The 16,160-nt window shown below is 50.8% G+C and overlaps 1 protein-coding gene across 2 annotated transcripts; it reads left to right on the forward strand.

Annotated features, from left to right (window-relative positions):
- The first annotated feature begins 470 nt into the window (after positions 1-470).
- LOC123069702 (uncharacterized) lies at positions 471-6,786 on the forward strand. Of its 2 annotated transcripts, none has more exons than XM_044492642.1 (10): positions 471-902; positions 1,812-1,855; positions 1,933-2,038; positions 2,137-2,257; positions 3,079-3,644; positions 4,077-4,341; positions 4,454-4,727; positions 5,019-5,183; positions 5,753-6,241; positions 6,328-6,786. In XM_044492642.1, exons 1-10 carry the CDS (start codon positions 677-679, stop codon positions 6,601-6,603), a joined length of 2,532 nt encoding a protein of 843 aa, XP_044348577.1. In that variant the 5' UTR covers positions 471-676; the 3' UTR covers positions 6,604-6,786. The 2 variants fall into 2 exon arrangements, with proteins under 2 accessions (XP_044348577.1, XP_044348572.1); XM_044492637.1 differs by having other exon boundaries at positions 473-902; positions 4,071-4,341.
- The last annotated feature ends 9,374 nt before the right edge of the window (positions 6,787-16,160 follow it).

Below are 16,160 nucleotides of genomic sequence, written 5' to 3' on the forward strand. Positions count from 1 at the left end.
AAAAACATCCATGGCTAATAGACATGTCACGTATGTACACGCATTGTCACCTAATGGACGGTGCACATTCCACGGACTCCACCCGCCCCGCCGAGTATAACGACACATCATGTAGTAATAAGTAAAATGGAGAAACCTTATACAAACCATAAATAAATAAATAAACACGTTGTTGATGGACGGTGTATGTTCCACGGACTCCGCACGCCAAAAAAACAAGCAGGATGAATTTGGAAAGAAACACAAACCGTTTGGTTTGGTTTGGCAAGGAAGGAAGGAGAAGGCCCCAGCTGTCGGTGCCCCGGGCCGGGGTTGCGGCGTGCGGGAGGGGCTGGTTGGGTTTTCAAACCCTACTCCTGCTCCGCTCCGACACAAGGCACGCCCACGCACGGTACACAGCGGCACACAGGACTCTTTCCCCCCTTCCCAATCCAGCTGGGGGCATTATTTTTCCATCCAGCAATATATACTCCTCCTGCCTGCGCTAGGCTAGCTTCCTTCGTCCGTTCGTCCGAGGGTGCGTGGCGTGTGCGTGTGCGTGCGGCGATACGACACACGGGACTCACGCGCGGCGGCGGCGAGGGTTTTGCCTGCTGCTGCTCTCCCCACGCGGCGGCGGCGGCGGCGGCGGCGGCTGGAGTAGCCATCGGATCCGGAGGGAGGGGCCTGCAGCGCCATGAGGGGCGGCGGCCGGGGAGGAGGGGGCGGCGGGAGGGGGCAGCAGCAGCAGGCCCGCGGGGCCGCGGCGGCGGGGGACGGGGCGGAGATCCCGCAGGCCTCGCGGAAGCTCGTGCAGGGGCTCAAGGGGATCCTCGCCGACCGCACCGAGGCCGAGATCTACGCCACGCTCCTCGACTGCGCCATGGACCCCGACGTCGCCGTCGAGCGCCTCATCTCCCAAGGTACCCTCGCCTCCCCCCCGCCCCCCATGCCTGGAATTCGCCTCGTGTATTACTAGTGCCTTGTCGGTCAGCGCTAGGGTTTGTAGCCGATTGGCGTGCGTGCTAGTCCGCGCAGCTCGTTAGTGATTTCGCGACGCTCCCTTGCGGCTGTGACTCCCAGCGTGGGCCCTAGCTATCGCGCTAGCATCCTATCGCCTGGCAATCTGGAGCGGATTTCTGACACGACGATGTAGTGTAAGGCATGTGATTTGTATGCATGTATCTGCTGTTAGTTTGATCCAATGCGGATTTGCAGTGTTCAATAATGAGCAAAGCAGCTTTGATTTTGCTGTGTGAGGAAGCAGCAGCTGTGGTGCCTCGTGATGTAAGCAGGTCCAGTTTAGTGGCTTGATCTATGTGCTCCTGCACTCTTAAGTAGTAAGTTTCATAAATAGGATATAGTTGGTCCATGTAGATTATCCACATTTAATATCTTCAATCCATGGTTGACTTATGGGGCTGTTGTGTAAGAGGCTGCACATTGCATTGAGGTGTAGATAGTGTGTAAGCTTTCACCTGGAGATTAATTTTGCATTTATTATGTTGTGAGCGTTATAGATGCATTCATTATTGGTGCATCATTCCTTTTGTTCAAAAGAGTGGCAGTTATTTTGTGTGTTTGAAACTAGTACATTTGGTAATCTTTTTATTCTTGGGAAACAAGTCTATTAACTCACTAGAGACGATGACAATGGCCTTTCTTTGCAGTAAGAGCCGAATGGAAGATCCTCCTGTTCGTTTGTTTCTGTGGATCATACCTGTCCTATGCTCATGCTTTATCTAATGCTTACCTACACATATGATATTTTCTACACAAGCAACTAACTGTATGCTGGCAAGTTATCTAATTCTATTGTCATGTTTGTTCAGATCCCTTCCATGAAGTGAGGAGAAAGCGTAGCAACAAAAAGGAGGTCAGTGCATTTTTGGCATTTCTGTTGTTTAAGTATGCCACTTGCTCGTTCTCCTGACAAACTCTTATCACCTGCAGGTAAAAGCTCCTCAGGAAACAAGGTCTCGCCCCTTCTATAAACCTGCATACCGAGGTTCTAAGGTTGGCTCGGATCGAGGTGGACGTGTTTACTCTGGTCCGGGAGGTAACGTGCTAAATCATGTATTGTGATATCATAACAAAGTTTGATTTTGTACAGTCACTCATTTTGTTTGTGTTATCAACATAACAACATATGAGCAGACTCAACTGCTAGCGCTAAAGGTCCTATCAAGAAGGAAACAGAGTTACTTCCGCCACCAAACACATCAACCTCTGATGCTGTCAAGGATAGCAATCCTATGGAAACAATTTCAGAAGCTGGGTATGTAAATAGATCATGATTTTGCATAGCTATTCTCGTGAAATACTGATTATATTAGTTATTTTTTTTTGCTCCAGTTTTGTTGCACTTCTTACAGCAGTTCTGTTATTCTCTGTTGTAATTATTGATTGATTGATTTATGTAGTGTCTAATCCATTCTTCTCTTAAGAAAATCAAGTACAACAAAAAATACATCACATGTTTCTGTAGTTTATTAACTGTCAAGCACCGTTAGATGATTTCACCCTTGTTAGCTTTCTTCCTAGATAAGGAACATAGCCAACTCCTTGTTGCAACACTTGGTAGAAGGCTGAGGGAGGGAGGGAGTAGAGAACGAGTTAGGGTTTTTGCAGACATCACCGTCTTGAAAAAAAGTGAAATCAGATGATACAACTTCAGACTTGGCAGGATCATGATGCATTTTAGTTTGGCGATTAGGGAAAGACTGACCATATGCTCAGACCTGTCCTGCTTTCTAATTTTCATTTTATCTCTGCATCGTGCATGCTTGATTCTAATTTGACGATTAGGGAGAGATGGACCATGTGCTCAGAGCTGCCCTGTCTTCTAATTTTCATTTTATCTCTGCATTGTACATGTTTGATTCTTCATGTTCTGTGTTTTCAGAAAAATTACGTGTGTTTCTATCAGAAGTTCAGAACAATTACAAACTGGAACAGTAGCTTTTTTAGTTTTTATATGATGCACAGCTTCACTCGCTTGTTTATACATTGTATGCTTAGTGACTACCTGGTAATGCAAGTACATAGCTCGAGGACTTCCTTGACAGACTTCCTAACCTTTTGTGCTTTTGTTACCAGTAATTTAGCTGATGCGAAGTCTACCAGTTTCCAGCCTCCGCAAGTGCAGCATGGTTGGGGTGGGGTGCCAGGGCGCCCTTCTTTGGCTGAAATAGTGAAGATGGGCAGGCCTCAAGCTAAATCTGGGGCCAGACCGGTTGCAAATAATGCTGCCAAGCCAGTTGGTGGTTCAGTCGCTGCCAATGCAAATCTTAACACAGTTTTGCCGTCAGAAGGGGACCGTGTCACAGCTGAGAAATTACCAAATGGCACTATTCAGTCCCCCTCTGTACCTAAGGAGGACTCTGTTGGCATATTACCTCCAGGACAGGGGTCTGATGTGCCAGAAGGCATCGGTGCTGCTTCCGCAAATGTGAGCGCACCAAGATCATTTACCCTGGAGGTCAAGAATGACGACGCTGGAGATGCCAACGAGCAAACTAAGGAGACAAGTGGAAGCAATGCCACTGGCCTAACATCTCCAGGACCATTATCCCCGTCTGATAAAGGCACGATCTTGAATAATGACTTGATAGAGAAAACAGATGTCTATCTCTCTGATGAACATTCATTTGAACACAACCAAAGTAAGTTATGAACGATGTCATTTACCTCTTCTTATCTGTACTTTCATTTGTGCCTATGTGAAGATCTGTTATGCTAGAACATACTGGAGTTTATATTTCTGTATGACCCCGAGCTGTTTTTATTTTTTGATGCATGTTTATTGCCTATTATCAGCTCACCCACTGGCAAACATGCATGTCTTACCTATCAAACACAAGGTTCAGTGTGATGTGTGTACATCAAACCCTGATTTCCGTGCCTCTTTTCTGATTTCTTTTTACCTTGGGTCTCCCTGACTGTAGAGCTTATGCATACCTCTTTTCGCATTTCATGTTGCGTGCTCCCTGCTTGTCTAACTGACCAGAATTCCCTGTCTTTCTAGTCACTCTCTTTTGTTAATTATAGATAGATCGTCTTTCTCAATTTTAATGATTTCATCCTTCTAGATGCAGATTCAAATGGTGATATGTCTACTACAGCGTATGAGTTGGAACACTTGACTATACATGAGGAAAACAGACCAAAACCATCTGATGATAACCCAGCTGTAATAATCCCAGGCCATCTTCAGGTTTCCAATGCAGATTTTGCGCACTTGACATTCGGTAGTTTTGTGTCTGGGACACTTGATGCGCCATGCTCCATGATGCCTGCCAATAGTGACGTGGAGGTCGCAGCAGTTCCTGATAACCAGTCAGGGGACCAATGTGATGCCAGGTATGAATTTCTTCATCAAATTCTTTACGCCCTCTTCATCATGTGAAGTCCTTCATTTTCAGTATCTCCACTGTCCTTCATCATGTGACATTTTTGAGTCCTTCATTTTCAGAATCCACGAATTTGAAAACAAGGAGACAGTAACTCCTGCAGCCAACGAGTACATTGCTTCTGCACCAGATAGTAATGCAGAGAATCCTGATATTACATCAGCACAACAGTCTGAAGTGGGAAGAGCTGATTCACTGGATGTTACAAACAACACCGAATACAATTTATCATCTGATTATGCCACGTCAAGTGCAGTACAACCAGAGCCTACCGTGCAGACTTATCTGCAGGACAATCGTCAAATGCAAAACATTTCTCCCCTCTCTAACTTCATGGTATGTGCTCATTTCTTATCTTGGTTTATTTATAAGAACTTCTATTGATATGTTGTTACTTTCCATGTATGTACATGTAATATTAGAGTTGTGATTATTTTGGTATATCACATCTACCACCATGTTGATACGAAATGAAGAAACCAACTACCTGACCTAATAGTGGATAAAAATGCCCTGGTGCAAACTGTATTAATTGTATTTGCTAACCAGTGTTTCCAAAATGCAGTTTTTTAGTCCTGCTCTGGCTTCATTCTTCCTTCATTGACAAACTTGTTTTATTACTTGCAGCAAGGAAATATGCCAAATGGCCTATTGCCACCAGCAATACCGCCTTTCCGTGAGTTGGATCCAGCATTCTCGCTGCTGCTTACTAACCCTCCATTGGCTACAATGGTTCATGGTACACCACAATCGTCCGTGAACAATGCAACTGTTCCTTCACAGCCACAAGAGGTATGAACACTTCACTGAATCATGGACTAGACGACAACTCTTTTGAGAGTAGCCATGCATTACAAATTCTATATGTACGAATTCATTCTTTCTGGTAAAAGGGTAAAATAGATTTGTTTGCTGGGGAACCTGTGTTAGTTGTATACAGTTTTGCTTGCTGCGCTCTAAAATGTGTCTTGAAGTTGCAGCCTGCAACCAGGATAACTCTTGCTTACTGCTCTTAGTGCAGCTATGCTGTATGTTAATTGTTAACTATGCCCAGAGTGTTAGCACTTAGCAGTCAATTTTTGGTCATGTTTGGTCAAATCCTGTTGTAGTTACATCTGCCTCATGCTTTATTTTGTTCAGTTCTGTGTCCTGTGGCTAGCAACAGTTCCATTTGTGCCTAATTCTGCGTGGGCATTTTTAATCTAGAGAGCTAAATCATAGATGTATTACTCATTAGGATTTTATTATGCTGTTATTTGTGTTACTAAAAAAGCTACAATCTGCTGTTCTCTTGCTACGTTAGATGTTGTGTTTTCTTAGTTATTACTGCATCACTATTCTAATATGGTTTGTTCTTGTAGAATGTTAATCAAGGTGGTTTATCCAACCCACAGTTGACCCACTCTCAGGGAAGCACCGGCATTGCTCCAGGTCCTCCTTTGCCTCACCATCTTGCTGCGCTTCATCCTTATGCTCAAGGAGGTCTTCCCCTTGGATATGCAAGCATGATCGGATACCCATCTTTACCGCAAAGCTATGCGTATCTCCCGCCTGCTGCCTATCAGCAACCATACATGAACAGCGGTCTATTCCACCAAGGCGCAGCTGCAGCTCCCAACTCGGGCGTAAAATACCCAATGCCACAATACAAGAGCAGTGTTCCTCTTGGGAGCCTTCCACAGCCAGCCTCGATGCTCTCCAACTACGTTGGAGGTTTCGGGACTGCAAATGGCATGCCTCAAAACTTTGCCCTGAACCAAAGCAATCCGTCGGCAACCACAGCTCCTGGGTTTGATGGAGCAATGCCCTCCCAATACAAGGATGGAAACCCCTACATGTCTCTACAGCAGGTAAGAGATTCACACAAGAGTGGGGAACTAGATTTATATATTAGGAAATTTGTACGGATTGCTAACTTGCATGTTTGTCTCTGCAGGGCGAGAACCCTGCAATGTGGATGCATGGAGCTGGTTCGCGAGGAATGCCGCCTCTTGCTGCCAACCCCTTGTATGGCTATCAAGGGCAGCAAGGCTACCAGGGGCAGCAGGGCCATCAGGGCGGCCTTAGGCAGGGGCAGATGCCGTCGCAGTACGGCGCAGCGCTCGGGCAGTCGCAGCCAGGCCTAGGACCTGAACACCGAAACCCCAGCGACGGAAACTTGAGTGCTGCCGCCGCCGCCCAGGCTAACCAAATGTGGCCGAATGGCTACTGATTCAGCACCCCCCCTTGTCAGCTGTCCTGAATAGAGATATAGAGTTGGTAGCTACTGTGAAATTTTGGAAAGAGGCCCGTGAGATGTGTTCCAACATGTTCAACCTGTAGTGTTTCCTAGGGACCTCGGCTGTAGCTCAACTTGTTTATTTTCAGATCAGATAGAAAAGAACGGTTTATTGTCTGTCTGTCTGTTTGTTCTTTTTTTCTTTCTGTCGTTTATTACATATATTGTGTAACAATAAACCAGAAAATATCTATCTAACAAAGCAGCACCATTAACTTTTGAGGCCGTGGACCGGGCTAGGTCCTGGACGTTGACGCGGCGGGAGGGGACCGGCGCATGCACGACTTGAAGATCTGCAGCCCCAACCTCGTAGCCCGGCGGGCCGTGGAAGAGCACACGGCTCCATGCCGGAAAACTCCAACATCTCCGGGTGCTCCACCGGGTACTGCTGGAGCTCCAGCTTGACGTCCTCCCACGAGACCTTGGGCCAGCCTTGTCTCCCGCGGCGCCGATGGCTTGGTCACCTCTCCTTGGCGTGCACGCGGTCGTCCATGATGACGGACATGGAGTTGAGCACCTCCACGTCGATGGTGGTACCCGCCTCGAGGTCGACGACGTCCATCTTGCGGATGCACTGGAATGCTCCCTCGCAGCAGAGCGCGGCGAGGTAGGCGCCGACGAAGCCGTGCCCGTGCGTGTCCTTGCCAATGCGCTCGAGGTCGACGTCGTCCGAGAAGCGCATGTCCTTGGAGTGGATGCGGAGGATTTAGAGGCGGCCGACATCGTCGGGCACGCAGATGTAGATCTTGATTTAGGGTTGCGTGGAGCAAAGCCTCCACATATCTCGTATATATATAAGACCAACAATACAGAGTTAGATTACAATACGGCAGGTATAAACCGTTTCCAACACATCCCCTCAATCTGAACTACTACTACATACAAGGTTTAGATTGGACCGGAAACGTTCTAACATCTGTCGTGTGGCCGGTTTAGTAAATACATCAGCCAGTTGGTCATTAGACGAGATAAACCTTACATCTAACACACCAGAAGCAACGCGCTCACGCACAAAGTGAAAATCTATCTCTATATGCTTGGTTCTTGCATGAAAGACTGGATTTGCTGTTAGGTACGTAGCCCCAAGATTATCACACCACAGAATGGCGGTACGCTGCTTGAAGACCCCAAGCTCCTTGAGTAAGGTCTCCACCCAGATTGCTTCAACTGCTCCATTAGCTAAAGCTTGATACTCTGCCTCCGTACTCGATCTAGAGATTTTGGAACTCCATGAGACAAGATTTGATCCAACAAACACAGCAAAACCACTAGTAGAACGGCGGTCATCAATGCATCCAGCCCAATCAGCATCTGTGAAAATACTGACACCAGTGGAAGGAGATTTACGAATCCTCAATCCCGTACTCAAAGTCCCTTTGACATAACGCAATATACGCTTGACAGCTTCCCAATGCTCATTAGTCGGCTGTGATAAATACTGGCAAACCTTGTTGACTGCAAAGGACAGGTCATGACGAGTGAGCGTTAAATACTGCAGTCCTCCAACAATGCTGCGATATCGAGTGGCATCCTCAACACCCAAAGGAGTGCCAACCTCACGAGCCAGATGCTCAGTGGCAGATAATGGTGTAGAGGTAGGCATGCAATTCTCCATACTCACACGATGAAGAAGATCAAGTGCATACTTGCGTTGAGTCAGCGTCATGCCCCCTGAATTGTAGGATACTTCAAGCCCCAAAAAATACTGGAGAGGACCAAGATCCTTGATGGGAAAACTGTCGGAGAGAGATCTCACCAGACGCTCAACTGCAGCCGGAGTGGAGCCAACAATAACAATATCATCAACATACACAAGCATGTATATCTGGACGCCATGCGCATCAAAGATGAAGAGAGATGCATCCGCCTTGGATGGAACAAAACCAAGCTGAAGAAGTCGAGCACTGAGACGAGCATACCAAGCACGTGGCGACTGTTTGAGACCATAAAGAGCCCGTTGCAACTTGCACACGTGCAAAGGAAACCGAGTATCTTCAAAACCTGGTGGTTGCTGCATATACACAGTCTCGGAAAGAAAGCCATGAAGAAATGCATTACTGACATTAACTTGCCTCAAACTCCATCCTCGTGAAACAGCAAGCGAAAGAACTAGATGAATAGTAGTCGGTTTGACAATGGGACTGAAGGTATCACCATAGTCAAGACCTTACTGTTGAGTAAAACCACGAGCAACGAGGCGAGCCTTGTGCTTGTCAACATACCCATCAACGTGTTGCTTCGTCTTGAACACCCATTTACTGCCAACAATGTTAACACCAAGTGGTCGAGGAACCAAAACCCATGTGCCATTTTGACGAAGCGCTGCAAACTCAGCAGCCATAGCATCACGCCACGCCGGCTCACGGAGGGCATCACGATGTGACACCGGTGTCGCAAAGAAAGCACGACGAAGAGGATTATACCGCACCGTCCCATCAGTAAATTCCTTCTCACGACGAGTAGCATCACGGGTACGAGTCACCATTGGGTGAGGGGGCTCGACGGCCGGAGACATAGGCGAGGATGGCGACGGTGCCGAACTTGGCGACGAGGCTGGATTTGGCGACGATGGCACAGGAGCCGGCGAAGATGGCTCATGGGCCTGCTCATGGGCCGACGAGGCGCACGGGGAGCCAGGTGACACTCCAGGCGCTGGCGAGGCCGAGGCGCGGGCGGGCGAGAGCAAGTCCCGGGCGAGCGAGGCCGACTCATGGGCGGGCGAGGCCTAGTTGCTGGCGGGCGAGGCCGACTTGCGGGCAGAGCCAGCCGCACGTGCGAGCGGGACCCCTGCCTGGGAAGCCTGGCCGCCATGCACGTCGTTCTGCATGGCCACGGGTACGTCGAGCATGCCGGTCGCGGAGCCTGCACAGAAAAAACGTTGGCTAGGCCAGATGGACTAGTAGTCAAGTAGGTTAAGTCATAATTACGCACATGAGCACTTGTAGCCGGTTCTGTGGATGGAAAAGAAATAGCCTCGTCAAGTGTAGACACATCAACAGTGACACCGGGAGTAGCAAACGGAAAGACAGATTCGTCAAAGATAACGTCACACGAGATGTATATACGACCCGTAGATCGATCAAGAAACTTGTACCCCTTATGCATAGGACTATATCCCAGAAAAACACACATCTTAGACCGAAACTCGAGTTTGTGGGAGTTATACTTCCGCAAACTAGGCCAACAAGCACACCCGAAGGTACGAAGAAAAGTATAGTTGGGTGGAATTTTCAGAAGACGATGAATAGGAGTATCTTGACCAAGCATGGGGTGGGCATGCGGTTAGTGAGGTAACACGCAGTCAGAAAAGCTTCATCCCAATAACGTAAAGGGAGAGACGAGTGAGCCAACAAGGCAAGACCAGTTTCAACCAAGTGTCGGTGTTTGCGCTCGGCAATGCCGTTCTGTTGGGAGGTGTGAGGGCAAGAGACTCGGTGAGAGATGCCCGTACGAAAAAAAATAACGGTGCAACTTATGGTATTCACCCCCCCCCCCCAGTCAGATTGGACAGCTTTAAGCTTAGCATCCAAAAGGCGCTCCGCTTGAAAAGCATAGAACACCTGTTCAACATCAGACTTATGTTTTAGTAGAGAGATCCAGCAAAAACGGGAGTAGTCGTCAATAAAACTCACATAATACTTGTACCCCCCAGAGGAAGCACGAGCAGGGCCCCAAACATCAGTATGAACTAATTCAAGAGGCATAGTAGACACACGAGCAGAAGCAGTATAAGATAATTGACGACTTTTACCACATTGACAAGCATCACGAACTAAAGCAGAAGTATCTAAGGTTGAACACTCGAGATCATTATTCCTAACAATGGAACTGATGACATTTTTGGATGGATGACTGAGACGCTGATGCCACTGAGATGAGAAGACACGGACGCTGGACGACGCTTGACGCTCGGACAGATGCGAGGCTCGTCCGAGTGGAAGAGGGTAGAGCCCTCCTTTGCTTCTACCTCGAAGAAGAATTCTCCTGGTGGCTTTGTCCTTAACAAGGAAAAAATATTTATGAAATTCAATGAAGATATGATTATCCGACACAAGACGATAGACTGATAGAAGATGTTGGCTAATATTTGGAACATGTAAAATATTGTTCAGGCGTAGAGAAGAACCGGCTAAGGTCGAGTGCCCAATATGCGAAATAGACAAATCTGAGCCGTTGGCCACCTGAACCTGATCATGGCCGCCGTAGCGTTCGCGGAACTGAAGACGCTCCAGGTCACTATTCAGGTGATCCGTGGTGCCGGAGTCCAGAACCCAGTGCGTGGAGTTGTTGAAGGAGGTCGATGCATTATATGCCGAGCGGCCATTGCCGCTGGAGTAGTCTCAATCGAAGCGCTTCTTACAGGTGTCGGCTTCGTGACCCCAATTCTTGCAAATCTGACACCTTGGGCGCCAGCGACGATTACCGTTGCGACCGTTGCCTCCTTCTCCACCGCCGTTGTTACGACGGTTGTCTTGACCGCCGTGCTGGTAGCCCTGCCCCTGTTGCTGCGGGTAGCCTCCAGCGGGGCGGACGTCGGTGGCACGACCAGTGTCGGGTGCTCGAGGACGGTTGATGGGGGCGGGAGCACCGGACCGTGCCACGGCGTTGGCGGACGAGGTCCACTCCTCATCGTCGGCCTGCTGCGACAGCTGCAGCGCCTCATAGTTGAGAACCATGGAGTAGAAGTCAGTCAGCGCGACCAGAGTGACCACGACGCTGAGCGAAGCCGCGATCGGGTTGAAGGCCTTGCCCAATCCGGTAAGCATGTAGTCGATGATCTCGTCATCAGCGAGGAGGGATCCAGCGGAGGCCATGGCGTCGGCAAGAGCCTTCACCTTGTGCATGTACTCGTTGGCAGTCATGTCGTTCTTCTTCAGCGACTGAATCTGTCGCCGGATGTGCTGAACCCCGGCACGGTTTTGCGCGCCGAACATGGCGTGGATGGAGGTCCACGCAGCAGCAGTGGACTTGCAGCTGATCAGTTGAGACGCAATGTCCTCTGTCATGGAGGAGAGGAGCATCCCGAGGACCTTCTGGTCCTGCGTCCACCACGTTGCATATGCAGGGTTTGCCACAGTGGTGGCGGTATCACCTGCCCCCTGGGAGATGGTTGTAGGCGGAGCAGCGACGGAGCCGTCGAGGTAGCCATGGAGAGAGGCACCAGAGAGATGCGTCACGGTGAGGGTGCGCCATAGCGGGAAGTTGCCGCGATCCAGACGTACGCCAAGGGAAGGCGCGATGGACGGGACTGGCGCCGCTGCGGCCGGAGGCGTCACAACCGGACCGATAATGGCCAGTTGCATCGTGGCGGAAGAGGATCCAGAAGCCATCGAGACCGAGCAGTGACGCGGGACTGAGCGGCGACGCGCGATCGGCCGAACGTGCGACGATGCGTACGAGCGAGAGGCGACGCCCGATCGATTTTAGCGAGCGGCGGCACGAACGAGCGAGCGGCAGCTTCGACGGCACGAACGAGTGAACGGCGGCTTCGACGCGAGCGACGGCGTGATTGGAAAAAGAGGCTCTGTTACCAAGTTTGATTTAGGATTGCGTGGGGCAAAGCCTCCACATATCTTGTATATATATAAGACCAACAATACAGAGTTAGATTACAATACGGCAGGTATAAACCGTTTTCAACAGATCTCCTTGTTGAAGCGGCCGGAGAGCCGGAGCGCCGGGTCCAGGCTGTTGCGGCGGTTGGTGGCGCCGATGGCCATGACCTGCGCGCGCGGGCGGAGCCCGTCCATGAGCGCGAGCAGCTGGGACTGGGACACGACGCGACGCTCCACCTCGCCATGCGTCTTTTCGCGGTTGGGCGCGATGGCGCCTTGGCCGCCTCGGTGTACACCTTGGGCAGGTTGTCCTCGCTCTAGCCGGCCATCTTGGACACGAACACGATCTCCGGCCCGATGACGACAATGAAGTTGGTGCCCGACTAGGAGGCGATGCCGCACGTGAGCAGCGCCTTGCCGGTGCCGGCCGGGCCGAAGAGCAGGATCCCCTTGGGGGGCTTGACGCCGACCGTCCTGAACAGCTTGGGGTGGCGCAGCGGCGGCTCGACCAGCTCGCGGATCTACGCGAGCTGCTTCCGGACGCCGCCGCAGACGTCGTCGTAGGCTGGGCCGTCGAGCCTCTCCCCGACCTCAGGCTGCAGGTGGAGGTGGGATTAAATGGGACTAACCATCCCATCCCACTTAATCTCCTTTAATGGGCTCCCATTGAACAAGGAAAAAAAAGTGGGCTAGCCCTCTAAGGCTGGTCATAGTGAGGAATACCGTAGACTAGTGTTATGCATATGACACCAGGCTAAGTTACTACCTTCATAATGCAAAGTAACATAATAGTAGTATTTTAGATAGCTTCATTTATTATCTTGTAGACTTATTTTGCCTTGGAAAGCGTTATGTTATAGTAACATATTATGTTACCACCTCTTATTAATTATTTACCATATAAGTAATTTTTTTTTGAAATGCGCTATGTTACTAGCTAAGTTACTACCACTATGATTAGCCTAATCCCATCGGAAACCCACCTCCCCCAACTAACCTCTTCCCCGATACATCGTGGCTCTTGGGAACTGAACCCGTCTCCCCCAACTAAGCAGAGGTAGATTCAGGTTCGAGGGCTCCGACCTCCGACGACGTGCTCAACCTCTGTTACAGCGATAGCTCCTTCGCATCGCACGCCGCCCTCGGCTTCGGCGGCCGCTTCTCCAATGGCTCGCCGAACACCTCTCCCCGCGCCCCCGCCTGCTGCGCCGTCGCTCCCCGCGCACGCCAGACGCCGCTGCTGCTTCTCCTACTGAATCGACCATCTCCATCGCCGGGGAGTTCCTCAAGATATTGCGCGTCGTCTGGGACGTCGAGACGGAGGCGGCGTCATCCTCGACTCTGGCGCCAGCTTCACGGTGCTGGCCAAACCAGCCTACCACTCCGTGGTGGCCGCGATGGGCAAGGAGCTCGCCGGGACAGAGTTTTGACCACGACGTTCGTTTTTCCTCATGGCGTGTGCCTACGTATCAGTGGATTGTTGGAGCGCAAAATTATCTATCGATCTGCTGTGGAGATTTCTTTTTTCTTTTTTTGACATCAGTACAGACACAAGCGCTCGTATACACGCGCATACACTCACCCCTATAAACGCACACACGCACACCCTACCCCTATGAGCACCTCCAAAAGACTGAGCCGGCATATCATCTTGAGATTTACGAAGTCACCGTAGGCGCCTCGTCGTCGACGGGAACGTCTCCTCCCACTGAAAGTGCATCGCCGGAAATCCTGAAATAAATCCAGGAATAATGCGAGCACCAGGATTTAAACCCTGGTGGGTTGAGGATACCACTGTCCACCTAACCAACTCAACCACAGGTTGATTCGCTGCTGTGGAGATTTCTTTCATCGAAGGGTGATGGCTGTCATGGTTTGTGAGTTTGTCCCTGTACAACACATTTTAGGTGGGATCCCACTTATGCCCGCTTAAACCACCAAATCTCTAGAGGGCTCTCTCCTAATGCCCATGAAACAACGGTGGGACTGGGTGGGATTGTGGTGGGATGCCCATCTGTATATTGTATCTGTATATTGTGTAACCTTATAAATATATGTGATAGGTCATCCCTAGAGGATTGAGCCAGTTCTCACAAATCCTACGTTTAACATGGTATCAGCCTAAACCTAGGACCTATGACAACTCCACCTCAGCCGCCTCAGCCGCCGTGCCCCAAACCCTAGGGCCGCCGCCGCCGCAGCTACCATGACCGCTTCCGCCTCCGGTTCCGCCAGCTCCGGACCCATCCCCGCGACGCTGGCCGCCCTTCTCAACCTTCCCGCCCACGCTGGTGCGACGCCGCGGCCCCAAGTCTTTGGCACCATCGCCGTTGGTTCGTTGTTCTCGGCTCCGATCCCGCCATCTCCCGCGCCGTCGACGATGGCGTTCTCCACCGCCGCGATGCTGGCGCCACCTGCGGCCACTGCTGGCTCCTCTCCGACACTCGCCATCATGTCGGCGGCCTCGGGGGCCTCCCATGATCAGCCCGCGGGGGTGGCACCCGAAGCCCCTGCGGCTCCCGTTGTTGCTACCACTGACGCCGCCATGATCTCCGGCCCGTTCCACTTCGACAACCTCATCACGACTCGCCTCACGCCGGACAACTATTTGTTTTGGCGCGCCAAGGTTCTATCGCTGCTCCGCAGCCGCTCCCTCCTTGGCTTCATTGATGGCTCCCTGCCGTGTCCGCCGCAGGTTATTCCCACCGTTCATGGCCCGGCCATCAACCCGGCGCACCGTGTGTGGGTGCATCAAGACCAAGCGATCCTCTTCGCCATCCAGGGTTCCCTCCGCGACGGGGTTGCTGGTCTTTGCCTCTTTGCTGCCTCTTCCTTGGATGCGTGGAAGACTTTGGAGCATGCGTTTGCACAGACCTCCACTGCCCACTCCATGGCTCTTCGCAGCAAGCTTGATGATATCAAGAAACTGGACTCATCTGCCACAACGTACTTCAACAAAATCAAGGTCTTGGCGGATACATTGACCTCTATCGGTCGACCGCTAAGTGATGAGGAGTTCGCCGGCTACGTTATTAAGGGTCTCGATGCCGACTACGACAACCTTGCCGAGGCCGTCCACAACGCCAAGCCGCCGCTTCCTCCGCATGAGCTCTTCTCTCGTTTGCTCTTCACCGAGCAACGCATCGAAGCTCGCCGCTCCATTACCACCATCGCCGACCAGCCAACGGCCTTTTGGGCGTTGCGTGGCCAGCACCCCCCTGTGCCTTCGTCACCTGCCCGGGTTGCCAATCCCCTTGCGCCATCCTCGGGTGGCGGCCCCGTGCGGTGCTAGCTCTGCGGGCGTGAGAGGCATCTCGCCTCCAAGTGCCACAAGAGTTTTCAGCGGAGCTTCCTGGGTATCGGCAATGATGGAAAAGGTAATGAGCGTCAATTTGCTATGGCGGATCTTGGCCCTCCTGCTGCTCATGTTGCCGCCAAGGGTAAGGATACACGCGCTGAACACGGCTTTACACCATCATACCCAATTGATCTTGCATGGTATATGGACACTGGTGCCACGAATCATATGACGAACGAGCTCGCCAAGTTATCCACCCACCAGCCATACTACGGTCACGACAAGGTTCACACCGCCAACGGTGTAGGTATGCCCATCTCTCACGTTGGTCAAGCATCTCTCTTAACTAGTCATCCATCTAGGCAGCTTCATCTTCATAATATTTTATGGGTCCCCTTGGTGACTCTTAATCTGTTATCTGTTCCCAAGCTCACTCTTGATAACATGTCTTATGTGAATTTCATCCATTTGATCTTTTTGTTAAGGACCGAGCCACTGGGGAAATTCTGCTTAGTGTTCGCCTCAGCCATGGCCTATACTGCTTGGAGGATCCATCCACCATGTGCGTCTTCAGTGGTGTTCGTGTGTCGCCATCCCAATGGCACTCTCGCCTTGGTCACCCTGCCACTCCCATAGTT

This window comes from Triticum aestivum, chromosome 1A, assembly GCF_018294505.1.
Source record: "Triticum aestivum cultivar Chinese Spring chromosome 1A, IWGSC CS RefSeq v2.1, whole genome shotgun sequence".
NCBI classification, from domain to species: domain Eukaryota; kingdom Viridiplantae; phylum Streptophyta; class Magnoliopsida; order Poales; family Poaceae; genus Triticum; species Triticum aestivum.

Excerpts from the sequence above, each read along its gene's own strand:
- LOC123069702 (XM_044492637.1), top strand. The coding sequence starts at position 677 with ATGAGGGGCGGCGGCCGGGGAGGAGGGGGCGGCGGGAGGGGGCAGCAG. Across the intron at positions 903-1,811 it reads CGAGCGCCTCATCTCCCAAG|ATCCCTTCCATGAAGTGAGG; the intron begins GTACCCTCGCCT and ends ATGTTTGTTCAG. Across the intron at positions 2,039-2,136 it reads TGTTTACTCTGGTCCGGGAG|ACTCAACTGCTAGCGCTAAA; the intron begins GTAACGTGCTAA and ends ACATATGAGCAG.